General features: G+C 43.6%; 1 protein-coding gene across 3 annotated transcripts in view; it reads left to right on the top strand.

Annotated features, from left to right (window-relative positions):
- Positions 1-17,387, top strand: part of pcnt (pericentrin) — a 308,639-nt gene that overhangs the window by 203,101 nt on the left and 88,151 nt on the right. For all 3 annotated transcript variants that reach the window (XM_070876280.1, XM_070876279.1, XM_070876278.1), the window contains 2 exons: positions 8,945-9,181; positions 11,158-11,328. In XM_070876280.1, the coding sequence (XP_070732381.1) occupies positions 8,945-9,181; positions 11,158-11,328 (408 nt within the window). The remainder of the gene's footprint in view (positions 1-8,944; positions 9,182-11,157; positions 11,329-17,387) is intronic.

The raw sequence follows: 17,387 nt of genomic DNA, 5'->3' as shown, positions 1-17,387 counted from the left end.
CCACGATTTGACTGCTACACGTAAAGTTACCTAGACCCAATCACAAAACTCTTCTATGATTTGATTGGAAACATACAATCATCAATTCCCCAGCTGTCTGCTAAGGTTGACTATTAGGGGGTTAATGTTAGGGGGGCGTATAGACTACTCCCACCAGTGACTTCTTTCCCTTACTATTTTTTTATCTGCACCCAAACTGATTTTACAGCTTGATCTTCTGAGCCAATTATCATTTCTCACTACTGTACTGATCTCATCCTTTATTAACAGAGCTACCCCACTCCTTTTCCTTTCTGCGTATCCTTCCGAAATGTCAAATACCCCTGAATATTCAGCTCCCAGCCTTGGTCACCTTGCAATCACGTCTTTGTAATGGCTATCAGATCATACCCATTTATTTCTATTTGTGCTGTCAACTCATCTATTTTGCTTCGAATGCTGCATGCATTCTGATAAAGAGCTTTTAATTTTGATTTTTTGCCATTTTTTCCTACTCTGACTCTTACTTTCTGGTGCACTCTTATGTTTATACGCACTATCCCTTCCTGTCACATTCTGATTATCATTACCCCTATCGCTACCCTGCACTATTGCCTTCTCCTTTCTCTTTGACTTTCTAAATTTCCCCTTACCTGTTGCCTCCCTACCCCCCCCCCCCCCCCCCCACTATTTAGTTTAAAGCCCTATCTCCAGCCCTAGTTATTCCATGTGCCAGGACACTGGCCCCAGCATGGTTCAAGTGAAGGCCATCCCAATGGAACAGCTCCCTCTTTCCCCAGTACTGATGCCAGTGCCCCATGAATTGAAACCTATTTCTCCCACACCAATCTTTGAGCCACAAATTCATGTCTCTGATCTTATTTACACTATGCCAATTTACTCGTGGTTCAGGTAGTAATCCAGAGATTATTACCTTTTGTGGTTTTGCATTTTATTTTTGTCCCAAGCTGCTCCTACTCCCTCAGCAGAACCTCTTTCTTTGTCCTTCCTATGTCGTTAGTACCTACGTGGACCTCGACAACTGGATCTTTCCCCTTCCAATCCAGGTTCCTCTCCAGCCCAGAGGAGATGTCCTTAATCCCGACACTGGGCAGGCAACACAGCCTTCGGGACTCACGCTCTCAGCTGCAGCGAACAGTATCTATAACTATACTGTCCCCTACCACTACAACATTTCTTTGTACCCCCCCCGCCCCCAACTTGAATGGCCCCTGACCTCGTACCTGTTGGACAATTGCAAGGGCTGAGGCTCCTCCAATGCTACCTTCTGGATCCCAATACCTGTCTCACTCGTAGTCACACCCTCCTGTCCCTGACCATGGACCAAATTTGAAGTATTTAACCTAAGGGGTGTGACTCTATTGGCAGTGTCCAGGTAACTCTTCCCCTCCATGATGTATCTCAGTGTCTGAAGCTCGGACTCCAGCTCATCAACCCTGAGCCGAAGTTCCTTGAGCCACCAACACTTAATCACACTAATGACCACCAGCTCCCGCATGCTACAGCTGCAACACATCGCCTGCCCTGCCATCTTGATTGTATTTTATTTAACTAATTAGGTTTTTAACTTTTTTGAATGATCAATTATCTATGTATAGTTTTTATTCTGTAATCACGGCTCTTAATTTAAACCAATGCCCAAGTTTTAAAAAAAATACTCACCAACCAATCACTTACCTGCTTTCCTTTGATGTCACACTTCGATTTTTTTTTTCTTTTTTTCCCTTCACACGTCCATTCGCACTGCTCACAGCTAGCTGCTCCCCCGCTCTCATAGCTGGTCTCGGGCGCTGCCTTTTATCTTCCCCGCTGCTCCTGGTCTCAGGTGCTAGTTTTTATCTTCCCTGCTGCTCCAGCTCTCGGAGCTGGTCTCGGGTGCTGCTTTTTATCTTCCCCGTTGCTCCCGCTCTCTCTAACACTTCACCAAAATATTTATATGTATAAAGGTGTATAATGGCCGAGAACTTCCTCTGGGGGTCTTCCCGTAGGCAATTGCCTCCTTGCTGGATATTTTTTATGAATTTACGTGGTGGTCTAGGTGGCACCCTGGTTTCCAATGAGGAGGCCTTCTCCTGCGCTGCGAACTGCTCCACGTGTGACTGCTCAGCCAATCAGGTAAGTATTTCACAGGTTCTCGTTAATAGCACTGAGACGCGCATAACTACGAGTTGTCAGTGCTATTAATGGGAACAAAACCAATCACACAAAATAATAAAAAATAAAAAATAGACCACACATATTTAAAATTAATTGAAATTAAAGTTATGTCTTATAAAAATAAAATATTTTCCTGATTTTTTGAAAAGTTTTTAAATTATGGTTAAAAATAAACTTACTGTAGTGGGGAGGGTTTTAACAATAAACTATATGTTTATAATTTTATTTTACAATTGTTTTGCGTGTTTTAAAACACTTGCGCCTGTAAAGGTAGGCTAGGCGCCTGCTTTTTCAGGTGCAAGGTTTTTGAGAACATTTGCTGGGCAAAGATATGGGTAAATAACCCAATCTTGCCTGTACAAATGTCCTCGCTCCCGATCTGTCATCCTTGCTCCCGATCTGGCTACGATCTGTCAAGCTCCAGGCTTTCCGGATCCATAGAAACTTCGTATGGGCCCAGAATGTCAGAATTTCCACGCATTATATACATTGTTCGAAGAAAAGACCCCAAAAGGTCGATGATCTTGTTCATTTTGATATAACTAGGATTGATTGAAGGAACTTGATATGACAATTAGAAACATAGAAAATAGGAGCAGTAATCGGCCATTCGGCCCTTCGAGTCTGCATCGCCATTCAATATGATCATGGCTGATCCTCTATCTCAACACCATATTCCCGCTTTTTCCCCATACCCCTTGATGCCTTTTGTTTCTAGAAATCCATCTCTCTCCCTTTAAATATATTCAGTGACTTGGCCTCCACAGCCTTCTGTGGTAGAGAATTCCACAGGTTCACCACCCTCTGAGTGAAAATGTTTCTCCTCATCTCGGTCCTAAACTTCCTATCCCCTATCCTGAGACTGCGATCCCTTGTTCTAGACTTCCCAACCAGGGGAAACATCCTCCCCGCATCCAGTCTATCCAACCCAGTCAGAATTTTATACGTTTCAATGAGATCCCCTCTCATTCTTCTAAACTCTAGTGAATACAGGCCGAGTCAACCCAACCTCTCTCCGACAGTCCTGCCATCCCAGGAATCAGTCTGGTGAACCTTCGCTGCACTCCCTCTATGGCAAGTATATCCTTTCTTGGGTAAGGAGACCAAAACTGCACACACTACTCCTGGTGTGGTCTCACCAAGGCCCTGTATAACTGTAGTAAGACATCCTTGCTCCTGTACTCAAATCCTCTTGCAATGAAGGCCAACATACCAGTTGCCTTCCTAACTGCTTGCTACACCACATGTTTGCTTTCAGTGACTGGTGTACAAGGAATCCCAGGTCCCTCTACATCGACACTTCCCAAGCCATCACCATTTAAATAATACTTTGTCCTTATGTTATTCCTACCAAAGTGAATAGCTTCACATTTATCCACGTTATACTGCATCTGCCATGTGTTTGCCCACTCCCTCAACCTATCTAAATCGCCTTGCAGCGTCTTTGCATCCTCCTCACAACCCCACCTAGTTTTGTGCCATCAGCAAATTTGGAAATACTACATTTGTTTCCCTCATCCAAATTATATATATATATATATGGTGTGTGTGTATATATACACATACACACATACAGACGCAGTGTTAATAGCTGGGACCCAAGCACTGATCCCTGTGGTATCCCACTAGTCACTGCCCGTCACCCTGAAAAAGACCCGTTTATTCCTACTCTTTGTTTCCTGTCAGTTAACCAATTTTCAATCCATGCCAATACATTACCCCCAATCCTAAGTGCTTTAATTTTGCACACTTAACCTCTTATATGGGACTTTATCAAAGTCCTTCTGAAAATCCAAATACACTACATCTACTGGTTCTCTCTTATCCTATCAGTTACATTCTCAAAAAACTCCAGTAGGTTTGTCAAACATGATTTTCCTTTCATAAATCCATGTTGACTTTGTTTAATCCGTTGATATCATCTAAGTGTGCTGTTATCACATCCTTTATAATAGACTCCAGCATTTTCCCTACTACTGATGTTAGGCTTAACCGGTCTGTAGTTCCCTGTTTTCTCTCAATCCTTTTTTAAATAGTGGAGTTACATTTGCCACCCTCCAATCTGCAGGAACTGTTCCATAATCTCATCATCATCATAGGCAGTCCCTTGGAATCAAGGAAGACTTGCTTCCACTCTTAAAATTAGTCCTTGGGTGGCTGAACAGTCCAATACGAGAACCTCAGTCCCTGTCACAGGTGGGACAGATAGCCGTTGAAGGTAAGGGAGGGTGGGATAGGTTTGCCGCGCGCTCTTTCCGCTGTCTGCGCTTGATTTCTGCATGCTCTCGGCGATGGGACTCGAGGTGATCAGCGCCCTCTCGGATGCACTTCCTTCACTTAGGGTGGTCTTTGGCCAGGGACTCCCAGGTGTCAGTGGGGATGTTGCACTTTACCAGGGAGACTTTGAGAGTGTCCTTGTAACGATTCCTCTGCCCACCTTTGGCTCGTTTGCTTTGGGAGTCTGTCATACGGACAATGTGGCCTGCCCAGCAGAGCTGATCAAGTGTGGTCAGCGCTTCAATGCTGGGGATGTTGGCCTGGTTGTGGATGCTAATGATGCGTCTGTCCTCCCAGGGGATTTGTAGGATCTTGCAGCGACATCGTTGGTGGTATTTCTCCAGCAACTTGAGATATCTACTGTACATCGTCCATGTCTCTGAGCCATACAGGAGGGCGGGTATTACTACAGTAGTATTACTACATAATCTATAGAATTTTGGAAGATGACAACCAATGCATCCACTATTTCCATGGCTACCTCTTTTAGTACTCTGGGATGCAGATCATCAGGCCCTGGGATTTAACTGCCTTCAGCCCCATTAGTTTCTCCAGCACTATTATCTTACTAATAATCATTTCCTTTAATTCCTCTTGCTCACTCGACCCTTGGTTCCGTAGCATTTCTGGATGTTACTTGTGTCCTCTTCCGTGAAGACAGAACCAAATAATTTATTTAATTGTTCTGCCATTTCCTTGTTCACCATTACAAATTCTCCCGTATCTGTCTGTAAAGGACCTACAATTTGTCTTCACTAATCTTTTTCTTTTTACGTACTTGTAGAAACTTTTACAATCGTTTTTTATGTTTCTTGCAAGTTTACTCTCATATTCTCTTTTTCCCCTCTTAATCAATCCCTTGGTCCTTTTTTGCTGAATTCTAAACTGCTCCCAATCCTTAGGCTTGCTACTTTTTCTGGCAACTTTGTATAACTCCTCTTTGGATCTAATACTATCCTTAATTTCTTTTCTGAGCCGTGGTTGGGCCACTTTCCCTTTTGTGTTTTTACGCCAGAAAGGAATGTATAACTGTTGCAATTCATGCATTCGTTCCTTAAATATTAGCCATTGCCTATCCACCGTCATGCCTTTTAATGAATCGTTCCAATCTATCACAGCCAATTCATTCCTCATACCTTTGAAGTTTCCTTTGTTTAGATTTAGGACCCTAGTTTCGGATTGGACTACTTCACTTTCCATCTTAATAAAGAATTCAATCATGTTATGGTCACTTTTCCCTAAAGGACCCCGCACAACAAGACTGTTAACTGACCCCTTCTCATTACACAATACCCAATCTAGGATAGCCTGTTCCCTCAACATACTGGTCTAGAAAACCATCTTGTACATACTCCAGGAATTCATCGGCCAAAGTATTATTACTAATTTGGTTTGGCCAGTCTATATGTAGATTAAAGTCACCTACGATTACTGCAGTACCCTTGCTACATGCATCTCTAATTTCCTGTTTGATGCCATCCCCTACACTACCACTACTGTTTGGAGGCCTATAGACAACTCGCACCAATGTTTTCTGCCCCTTGGTGCTCCTTAGCTCCACCCAGACTGATTCTACATCTTGATTTTCTGAGCCAATATCCTTTCTCACTATTGCTCTGATTTCACCCTTTACTAACAACGCCACACTGTCTCCTTTTCCTTTTTGCCTGTCCTTCCTAAATCTCGAATATCCTTGGATATTCAGTTCCCAACCTTGGTCACCCTGCAACCATGTCTCTGTAATTGCAACTATATTGTATCCCGTTACATCTTTTTGCGCTGTTAATTTATCTACCTTATTACAGATGCTTCGTGCATTCAGATACAATGCTTTTAAATGTGTCTTTTTAACATTATTAGATATCTTAACATTATTTTGTACTATAGCCATATTTGTCTTATCGCTATTTTTTTTCTTTCCTGGACCCTATTTGCTAGTGCACTCTTTTGTTTGTATGCTCTGTTCCTTCCTGACATACTCTGGTTATCCTTACCATAATCACTTTCCTGCATTGCTTCCTTTTCTTTTAGAAACATAGAAACATAGAAAATAGGTGCAGGAGTAGGCCATTCGGCCCTTCTAGCCTGCACCGCCATTCAATGAGTTCATGGCTGAACATTCAACTTCAGTACCCCATTCCTGCTTTCTCGCCATACCCCTTGATCCCCCTAGTAGTAAGGACCTCATCTAACTCCTTTTTGAATATATTTAGTGAATTGGCCTCAACAACTTTCTGTGGTAGAGAATTCCACAGGTTCACCATTCTCTGGGTGAAGAAGTTCCTCCGCATCTCGGTCCTAAATGGCTTACCCCTTATCCTTAGACTGTGACCTCTGGTTCTGGACTTCCCCAACATTGGGAACATTCTTCCTGCATCTAACCTGTCTAACCCCGTCAGAATTTTAAATGTTTCTATGAGGTCCCCTCTCATTCTTCTGAACTCCAGTGAATACAAGCCCAGTTGATCCAGTCTTTCTTGATAGGTCAGTCCCGCCATCCCGGGAATCAGTCTGGTGAACCTTCGCTGCACTCCCTCAATAGCAAGAATGTCCTTCCTCAGGTTAGGAGACCAAAACTGTACACAATACTCCAGGTGTGGCCTCACCAATGCCCTGTACAACTGTAGCAACACCTCCCTGCCCCTGTACTCAAATCCCCTTGCTATGAAGGCCAACATGCCATTTGTTTTCTTAACCGCCTGCTGCACCTGCATGCCAACCTTCAATGCTTGATGTACCATGACACCCAGGTCTCTTTGCACCTCCCCTTTTCCTAATCTGTCACCATTCAGATAATAGTCTGTCTCTCTGTTTTTACCACCAGAGTGGATAACCTCACATTTATCCACATTATACTTCATCTGCCATGCATTTGCCCACTCACCTAACCTATCCAAGTCGCTCTGCAGCCTCACAGCATCCTCCTCGCAGCTCACACTGCCACCCAACTTAGTGTCATCTGCAAATTTGGAGATACTACATTTAATCCCCTCGTCTAAATCATTAATGTACAGTGTAAACAGCTGGGGCCCCAGCACAGAACCTTGCGGTACCCCACTAGTCACTGCCTGCCATTCTGAAAAGTACCCATTTACTCCTACTCTTTGCTTCCTGTCTGACAACCAGTTCTCAATCCATGTCAGCACACTACCCCCAATCCCATGTGCTCTAACTTTGCACATCAATCTCTTGTGTGGGACCTTGTCGAACGCCTTCTGAAAGTCCAAATATACCACATCAACTGGTTCTCCCTTGTCCACTCTACTGGAAACATCCTCAAAAAATTCCAGAAGATTTGTCAAGCATGATTTCCCTTTCACAAATCCATGCTGACTTGGACCTATCATGTCACCTCTTTCCAAATGCACTGCTATGACATCCTTAATAATTGATTCCATCATTTTACCCACTACCGATGTCAGGCTGACCGGTCTATAATTCCCTGTTTTCTCTCCCTCCTTTTTTAAAAAGTGGGGTTACATTGGCTACCCTCCACTCCATAGGAACTGATCCAGAGTCAATGGAATGTTGGAAAATGACTGTCAATGCATCCACTATTTCCAAGGCCACCTCCTTAAGTACTCTGGGATGCAGTCCATCAGGCCCTGGGGATTTATCGGACTTCAATCCCATCAATTTCCCCAACACAATTTCCCGGCTAATAAGAATTTCCCTCAGTTCCTCCTCCTTACTAGACCCCCCGACCCCTTTTATAACCGGAAGGTTGTTTGTGTCCTACTTCGTGAATACCGAACCGAAGTACTTGTTCAATTGGTCCGCCATTTCTTTGTTCCCCGTTATGACTTCCCCTGATTCTGACTGCAGGGGACCTACGTTTGTCTTTACTAACCTTTTTCTCTTTACATATCTATAGAAAGTTTCTCTTTAGCATTCTAGATTGCTCTCTCCAGCGACCGTCCTTCCCCCCCCCCCCTCCCCCCCCTTTATTTAGTTTAAAGCCCTGTTTACCTCCCTAGTTATTCGATTCGCTAGTCCCAGCAAAGTTCAGGTGTAGTCCATCCCCACGGAACAGCTCTCTCTCGCCCGAGTATTGGTGCCAGTGCCCCACGAATCGAAACCCACTTCTCCCACACCAACCTCTGAGCCACGCATTCATCTCCCTGATTCTATTGACCCGATGCCAATTTGTTCATGGTTCAGGTAATAATGCAGTAGTTTTAATTCTTAATTGTGAGAAAATGAATGGAAGTTTTGTTGCTAAGGACTTTTCTAATCTTCAAATAAATGCTTCGCTTTGTAAGGTGTTTACTATTTTTAAACTGTCCAGTTTTTGCAGAACCAGTAAGTACCAGATTACCTTTTTCCCCCACATGATGAAAAATACCTTCATGTTGAAACATTTCTGATGTAAGTAATGGAGTAATACAACTTTCGCACTAGCAGAGATTTGGTTTCAAGAAAACGCTTCCCCAACCAAAATGAAAAATACTGCCAGAACTCTGCTCACAACTCAGTATTTGTGTGTGTGTGTGTGTATTTTCTTCTTAAGATGGAAACTATGGAGGCACAGATCCAGTCAAAGACAGATGATTACAATGAGTTACTGCTAACAAATGAACACCTGGAGCGAGATGTGCGGGAACAAAGTGAAGAAATAGCAAAAATGGAAGCGCAGATCAAAGAGCTTGAACGGGCAGCGTTATCCTATGATGATGTAGAAAAGCGGGTTCGTCAGCTCGAGCAAGAGATACAGAAGATGAAGCGGCTCGAGGAAGAATTATTACAGGTAATCAAGAACCAGTAACCATGCCTTTGTAAAGCTTCACTTCATAGCAGTAGGGCTGATGTTTACATATATAAGTGTACTGATAACTGACAAAAACTGATGCCATGTGTTAACTTGGTAGTACAGGTTGAACCTCTCATCAGTCACCCTCGGGACCTGGCCTGTGCCAGAAAAGAGAATTTGCCAGACGACGGGAGGTCAGTATTTTGGGCCCAGCTTCGGTCGGCCGGGAGGTGGCAGGGTGAGGAGGAGCCGCGGTAAGAGGCTGGGCAACTTCTACGGCTCCTTCGCATCGCCCGACTACTTCAGCGCGCTGCGGCACAGCTGGCGCATCGTCCTGCAGCTAGGCTACAGCGACAGGGTATGTGTGTCCGACGGGGCGGTCCAGGAGCGCGGCAGGCTGCTGCAGACCCTCTCCTTCCACAACAACCGGCGCCCTGTCACCTTCGAGTCAGATCGCCGTCTCCTACCACACCGAGCCCAGCAGCATCAGTCACGGCTTCAACGCCACCTACCAGGTGAAAGGCTACTGCCTCCCACGGGACCGGCCGTGCGGCAACGTCTGGAGCTGCTTCGCTGCACCAGGTGGTGGCACTGCCCGGACAGCAAGGACGCGGAGAGCTGCGCGCATGCCAGAAGGATGTGTACCCGTGCTGGGGCACCAGCGGCATGTGCTACCCGGCGGCAGACCACTGCAACAACCAGAAGAACTGCATCGATGGCTCCGACGAGAAGAATTGCTTTTCTTGACAGGTGGGCACGAAAATCTGCATCTTCGAGCAGTGGCAGTGCGATGGGCAGGAGGATTGCCAGGACAAAGCAGGGCCCAAAATGCGGCCAGCCTCGACGCAGCACGCCAACCCGGCCTCAGGAAGCACCAGAGGCGGCGGTGGGAGGAGGAGCGGCCAGCCCCAGGAAACAGCGCGGGTCGCGACCCCTTGCTGGGAACGATGCCAGATGAAGGAGGTAGCCGGATAAAAGAGTGCAGGATTTGAGAGGTTCAACTTGTAGTCCCTTTTAAATCAATCACGCAGAATAAGGAAAACCAAAATACTGCATGCTGGAAATCTGAAATAAAAACAGGAAATGCTGGAAATACTCAGCAGGTCAGGCAGCATCTCTGGAGAGAGAGAAACAGAGTTAACATTACAGGTCGATGACCTTCCGTCAGACACGAGAAATTGATGGCCCGGAACTTCCTGGAAGCACATCTACAGCATACACCATTACTTTGGTCCAGAAATTTCAGGAAATCCTGGCATAACTAAAAAAGTAACTGGCTATATACTTGAAAAGGAGACATTTGCAAGTTAATGGGGAAAGAACCTAGGAGTGGGACTCATTGGATAGCTCTTAAGAGCCAGCATAGATACACTGGGTCAAATGGCCTCCTTCTGTGCTGAACGATTCTAAGTGAGTTACGCCACAATTTCCTGGTGTTTTGCGCCACCCTTCGCCCAAACTATTAAGAAATAGCTCCTCCACAATCTAAATCAATGGCGATCATACATTTGCTGCAATAACACTACTTTGATCGCTACTGCCACTTTTGATTATTACAGAATGGTGCTGTTTTGTATCAGTTTTACAAAATCCAGGGTCAGCTCTGAATTCCGAGAATAATTCTGTCAAATTGTGCATCGGCTGTAAGGCATTCAACTCATTCCATTTACCAACAAAGTACAGGCCAATAATAGTTCTTAAAAGAAAACTGAAGAAAAGTTAATCATAAACGATTCATGGAAAAGGAAGACTGATTGTCACTTACACTGGAATCAGAATCACGTAGAATGGATTCTGAGCATATAAAATCAAGGTGATCTCAGCCAGGTTCACTTACTGATAAGACACCGAAAGAAGAGAAATTGACGGGACTGCATAGAATAATGGATGATTGGGTTTGTGTTTGATATTTTGTTTTTTTAATTTTGAGGCACCACCATCACTAAGACTTTTCTTCTGTGTTTTTGTGACAGGACAAGGAATCTCTTCAACAGCAGCAGTACAGTAACCTAATGCAGATCTCTGCTCTACAGTCGAAGCTAGATGAAGCTAGACATAGAGTCCCCATTGAAGGATTTTCTGATCAGACTCTAAAGGAGCAGTTACAGAATGACCGGCAGGCTCTCCAGACTAAGGAAGCTGAGGTGAGATTGAGAGAAACAATTAGTCCCAAAGTAAGACCATTTGTGAACCTGTTCTAACATTTCACTTGCAGAGTGTTGCCTAGCCATTGAAACATTCCAGGAGACAGCCAGTTTTAGGTTTGTAACCTCGAGGGGACACTTCTAAGCAATTGTGCTGTCTTTCCCTGATAACTGGTAACTCCCACGTTGAATGGGAGCATTGGCCAAAGGTATTTGGACCAGGTCACGCACCTCGGGATGGATAAACAGGTTAGGTTTTGAGAAGCATGATGAACCTTTTGTCGTCATCATCATCATCATCATCATAGGCAGTCCCTCGGAATCGAGGAAGACTTGCTTCCACTCCCAAAGTGAGTTCTTTGATGGCTGAACAGTCCGATACGAGAGCCACAGACCCTGTTACAGGTGGGACAGACATTCGTCGAGGGAAGGGGTCGATGGGGCTGGTTTGCCGTGCGCTCCTTCCGCTGCCTGCGCTTGGCCTCTTCATGCTCTTTGCATTGAGACTTGAAGAACTCAACGCCTTCCCGGATGCACTTTCTCCACCTCGGGGGTCAGGGGGGGGGGGGGGGTCTTCGGCCAGGGTCTCCCAGGTGTCAGTGGTGATGTCACACTTTACCAGGGAGGCTTTGAGGGTGTCCTTATAACGTTTCCGCTGTCCTCCTTTGGCTCGTTTACCACGAAGGAGCTCCGTATAAAACATTTGCTTAGGGAGTCTCATCTGACATGCGAACTATGTGGCCTGGTCAGTGCTTAAATATTGGGGATGTTAGCCTGGTCGAGGACACTGATGTTGGTGTGCCTGTCCTCCCAGGGGATTTGCAGGATCTTGCGAAGACATCATTGGTGATATATCTCCAACGACTTGAGGTGCCTTCTATAACCTTTTGTAGTGTTTAAAGCGCACATCTCATCAAGTTGGTTAGGGTGTGGACCAACTGTACAACCACTGGGAAGTAAATCAACAAGCAAACAGAGGGATTATTTTCTGACTCTCACGTCAGGTCTTATTGCAGATGTAGTATTGATGCTGCCAGCATCTTTCTCTGTTCAACACTTCAGTGGAATGTAGAATATCACAAAAAAGACACCTTGAGCCAAGATATACCCTCAAGTGGGCTCTCCATCTTGAAACTTTTAGAATTGGGGTATCTGGAGATCTCTTGGCAACCTCTCAACACGATATTTTGCTGCATGTTCTGTGAACAATCAAAAGGTGAAGTTACTCAACTGGAAACAGGGCTAATTCCAGTGAGCTGAAAAGTGATCTGGCCCAGGTGGATTGGAAACAAAGATTGGAAGGTAAAACAGTAAATGAGCCATAGGAGGTCTTCAAAGGGGAGATGGTTCCAGTGCAGATTAGATACATTCCTATGAGAGGGGGAAGAAAGGGCATCCAAAGCTAGAGCTCTCTGGATGATGAGAGATGTAGGGATTAAAATGAAACAGAAAAAGGAGGCTTTAAACTAATTAGTGGGGGAGAGGATTCAAGTGAATGAAAATGTGAGAAGGCAATAGATTAGGGGAGCATTGGGGAAAATGAAAACCAGAGCATGCCAGGATGGGATAGAATGTATAATCATAAAGGTGAATCAGAAAGTGGGGTCAAAGCAGGAAAAAATGGTTTAAAAAAAAAAAAAATGTAAAAGCTCTTTATCTAATGCATGTAGATTCGTAACAAAATAGATGAGTTGACAGCACAAATAGATACAAATGGGTATGATCTGATAGCCATTACAGACTCGTGGTTGCAAGGTGACCAGGACTGGGAACTAAATATTCAGGGGTATTTGACAATTTGGAAGGGCAGACAGAAAGGAAAAGGAGGTGGGATAACACTGTTAATAAAGGATGAGATCAGTGCATTAGTGAGAAACTAAATTGGCTCAGAGGATCAAGATATTGAATCAGTTTGGGTGGAGATAAGGAATAATAAGGGGAAAAAGTCACTGGTGGGCATAGTCTGTATCCGGGATAGAGTGTATCCGGGATAGTTTCCTTGAACAGTACGTTGCGGCACCAACCAGGGAGCAGGCTATCTTAGATCTAGTACTGTGTAATGAGGCGGGATTAATAAATGATCTCGTAGTAAAGGAGTCTCTAGGAATGAGTGACCATAACATGGTTGAATTTCAAATTTAGTTGGAGGGTGAGAAAGTTGGTTCTCAAACCAGGGTCTTAAGCTTAAATAAAGGAGACTACAAAGGTATGAAGGCAGAGTTGGCTAAAGTGGACTGGGAAAATAGATTAAAGTATGGGATGGTGATGAGCAGTGGCAGACATTTAAGGAGATATTTCATAACTCGCAACAAAAATATATCCCAATGAGAAGGAAAAATTGTAAGAGAAGGGATAACCATGGCTATCTAAGGAAATAAGGGATGTTGTCAAATTGAAAACAAGGGCATACAATGTGTCCAAGACGAGTAGGAGGCCAGAGGATTGGGAAACTTTTTAAAAAAAGCCAGCAAAGAAATGATGGAGAGGGAAGATAGATTATAAAAGTAAACTAGCATGAAGTATAAAAACAGATGGTAAGAGTTTCTACAGGTACATAAAAAGAAAAAGATTGACTAAAGTAAATGTTGGTCCTCTAGAGAATGAGACTGGGGAATTAATAATGGAGAACAGGGAAATGGCAGAGACAATTAACAAATATTTTGTATCGGTCTTCATGGTAGAAGACACTTAAAAACATTCCAATAGTGGATAATCAAGGGGCTATAGGGTGGGAGGAGCTTAATACAATTACTATCACTAATGAAGTAGTACTCGGTAAAATAATGGGCCTAAAGGCGGACAAGTCCCCTGGACCTGATGGCTTACATCCGCTTAAAAGAAGTGGCTGCAGATAGTGGATGCATTGGTTGTAATTCCCTGGATTCTGGGGTGGTCCCAGTGGATTGGAAAACTGCAAATTTAACACCCCTAATTAAAAAAGGAGGCAGACAAAACGCAGGAAGCTATAGACCAGTTAGCCTAACATCTGTCATTGGGAAACTGCTGGAGTCCATTATTAAAGAAGCAGTAGCGGGACATTTGGAAAAGCATAATTCAATCAAGCAGAGTCAGCATGGTTTTATGAAAGGGAAATCATGTTTGACAAATTTGCTGGAGTTCTTTGAGGATGTAACGAGCAGGGTGGATAAAGGGGAACCAGTGGATGTGTATTTGGATTTCCAGAAGACATTTGATAAGGTGCCACATAAAAGGTCACTGCACAAAATAATAGTTCAAGGGGTTGGGGGTAATATATTAGCATGGATAGAGGATTGTCTAATTAACAAAACAGAGAGTAGGGAAAAAAAAAAAAAATTCCGGTTGGCAAACAGTGACTAGTGGGGTGCCACAGGAATTGGTGCTGGGTCCTCAACTATTTATAATCTATATTAATGACTTGGATGAAGGGACCAAGTGTAATATAGCCAAGTTTGCTGATAATACAAAGATGGCTGGGAAAACAAATTGTGAGGAGGACACACAAAATCTGCAAAGGGATATAGACAGGCCACAGTGAGTGGGCAAACATTTGGCAGGTGGAGTATAATGTGGGAAAATGTGAAGTTATCCAATTTGGCAGAAAAAATAGAAAAGCAAATTACAATTTAAATGGAGAAAAATTGCAAAGTGCTGCAGTACAGAGGGACCTGGGGGTCCTTGTGCATGAAACACAAAAAGTTAGTATACAGGTACAGCAAGTAATCAGGAAGGCCAATGGAATGTTGGCCTTTATTGCAAGGGGGATAGAGTATAAAAGCAGAGAAATCCTGCTACAAACTGTACAAGGTATTGGTGAGGCCACACCTAGAGTACTCCGTACAGTTTTGATCTCCGTATTTAAGGAAGGATATACTTGCATTGGAGGCTGTTCAGAGAAGGTTCACGAGGTTGATTCCAGAGATGAGGGGTTGACTTATGAAGATAGGTTGGGCCTATACACATTGGAGTTCAGAAGAATGAGAGGTGATCTTATCAAAACATATAAGATAATAAGGGGGCTCAACAAGATGGATGCAGAGAGGATATTTTCATTCATAAGGGAAACTAAAACTAGGGGACATAGTCTCAAAATAAGGGGCCGCCCATTTAAAACTGATGAGAAATTTCTTATCTGAGGGTTGTAAATCTATGGAATTCTCTACCCCAGAGAGCTGTGGAGGCTGGGTCATTAAATATATTTAAGGTGGAGATAGACAGATTTTTGAGCGATAAGGGTTATGGGGAGCAGGCAGGGAAGTGGAGCTGAGTCCATGATCAGATCAGTCATGGTCTTGTTGAGTGGCGGAGTGGGCTCGAGGGACTGAATGGCTAACTCCTACTCCTATTTCTTATGTTCTGATGTGATAAATGTCAGATTCATAATATAGTAGAGAATCAAGCTGAATATAGAAAGTACAGAGGAGAACTGAAAAAGGAAATAAAAGTGGCAGAGAGTGTATAAGAAGATTAGCAGTTAACAAAAAGGAAAAAAAAATTTTTTAATAAACGTAAAAGGATCCTCAAAAGTAAGGGTGGAGCTGATTAAGGATCATAAAGGAGGCAGAGGGCCTAGCTGAGGTACTAAATAAATAATTTGCATCTGTCTTCATAAAACATAAGGATGCTGCCAATGTCACAGTAAAGGAGTAGGTAACAGTGAAATTGGATCATATGAAATACTTGTCACCAGGAAATGCAAAGATTAATAAATGACAGGCAGCATGGATTTGTTAAATCGTGTCCATATAAAAGACTTGTTAATAAAATTGAAGCCAACGGATTAAAGATGAAGTGGCAGCATGGGTAAATTGGTTAAGGAACAGAAAGCAGAGTTGTAGTGAGACTGAGAGTAGATATACAGTGGTATTCTCCAGGGCTCGGTATTAAGACCGCAGCTATTTTTGATTATATTAATAACTTGGACTTGGGTATACAGCGCATAATTTCAAAGTTGACACATAACTCACAAATGTATTAACCAGTGAGGAGGATAATAAAAGACTCTAGGAGGACACAGACAGGTGAAATGGGCATACACATGGCAGATGAAATTTAATGCAGAAAATTGTGAAGTGCTGGATTTTGGAAGGAAGAACGAGGAGAGGCAATATAAACTCAATGGTCCAATTCTAAAGTGGGTGCAGGAATAGAGACACCTGGGGGTATACGTACACAAATCTTTGATGGTGACAGGACAAGTTGATAAGGCTGTTTAGAAAGCATATGGGATCCTTGGTTTTATAAATAGAGGCATAGAGTACAAAAGCAAGGAAGTTATGCTAAACCTTTATAAACCACTGGTTAGGGCTCAATTCTGGGTACCACGCTTTAAGAAGCATGTCAAGGCCTTGGAGAGGGTGCAGAGATTTATTTCAATGGTACCAGAGCTGAGGAACTTCGATTCGGTGTAGAGACTAGATGAGCTGGGATTGTTCTCCTTAGAGCAAAGAAGTTAAGGGGAGATTTATTAGAGGTGTTCAAAATTATATGGGGTTTTGATGGAGTAGATGGGCAGAAACTGTTTCCAGTGGCAAAAGGGTCGGTAACCAGAGGCCACAGATTTAAGATAATTGGCAAAAGAACGGGGGGAGATGAGATATGCAGCGCGTTATGATCTGGAATGCACTACCTGAAAGTGTGCTGGAAGCAGATTCAATGTAACTTTCAAATGGGAATTAGATAAATACTTGAAAAGGAAAATATTGCAGGGTTATGGGGAAAGAGCAAGGGGAGGGAGGCTAATTGAATTGTTGCGATGGGCCGAATGGCCTCCTGTGGTGTACGATTCTATGATTCGAACAATGTATAGTTGGATGTTTATATCCACACACGGATGGGAAGATTACTTTGCGTCTTCCCAACCTTTATCCCTGAAGTATACGATCTCACTGCTGTTGCGATATTATCTCAATTAGAATCACTCGAGTTAAATTATATTGACTGGGAAAGACTTGGGACTTGGGCCTGCTAATCAGATCGGTGATCAGCCCATAAGGTTTATTTACAGGACCATTTGTCACAGATGGAGTAACCGAGTCCGAACAGCAGCTCCTAGAATCTCCATACTTCAGTACCTTAGC

This window comes from Pristiophorus japonicus, chromosome 3 (assembly GCF_044704955.1).
Source record: "Pristiophorus japonicus isolate sPriJap1 chromosome 3, sPriJap1.hap1, whole genome shotgun sequence".
Taxonomy (NCBI): Eukaryota; Metazoa; Chordata; class Chondrichthyes; family Pristiophoridae; genus Pristiophorus; species Pristiophorus japonicus.
The sequence above is the reverse complement of the archived record's forward strand: the minus strand, read 5'-3'. Positions and strand labels throughout refer to the sequence as shown.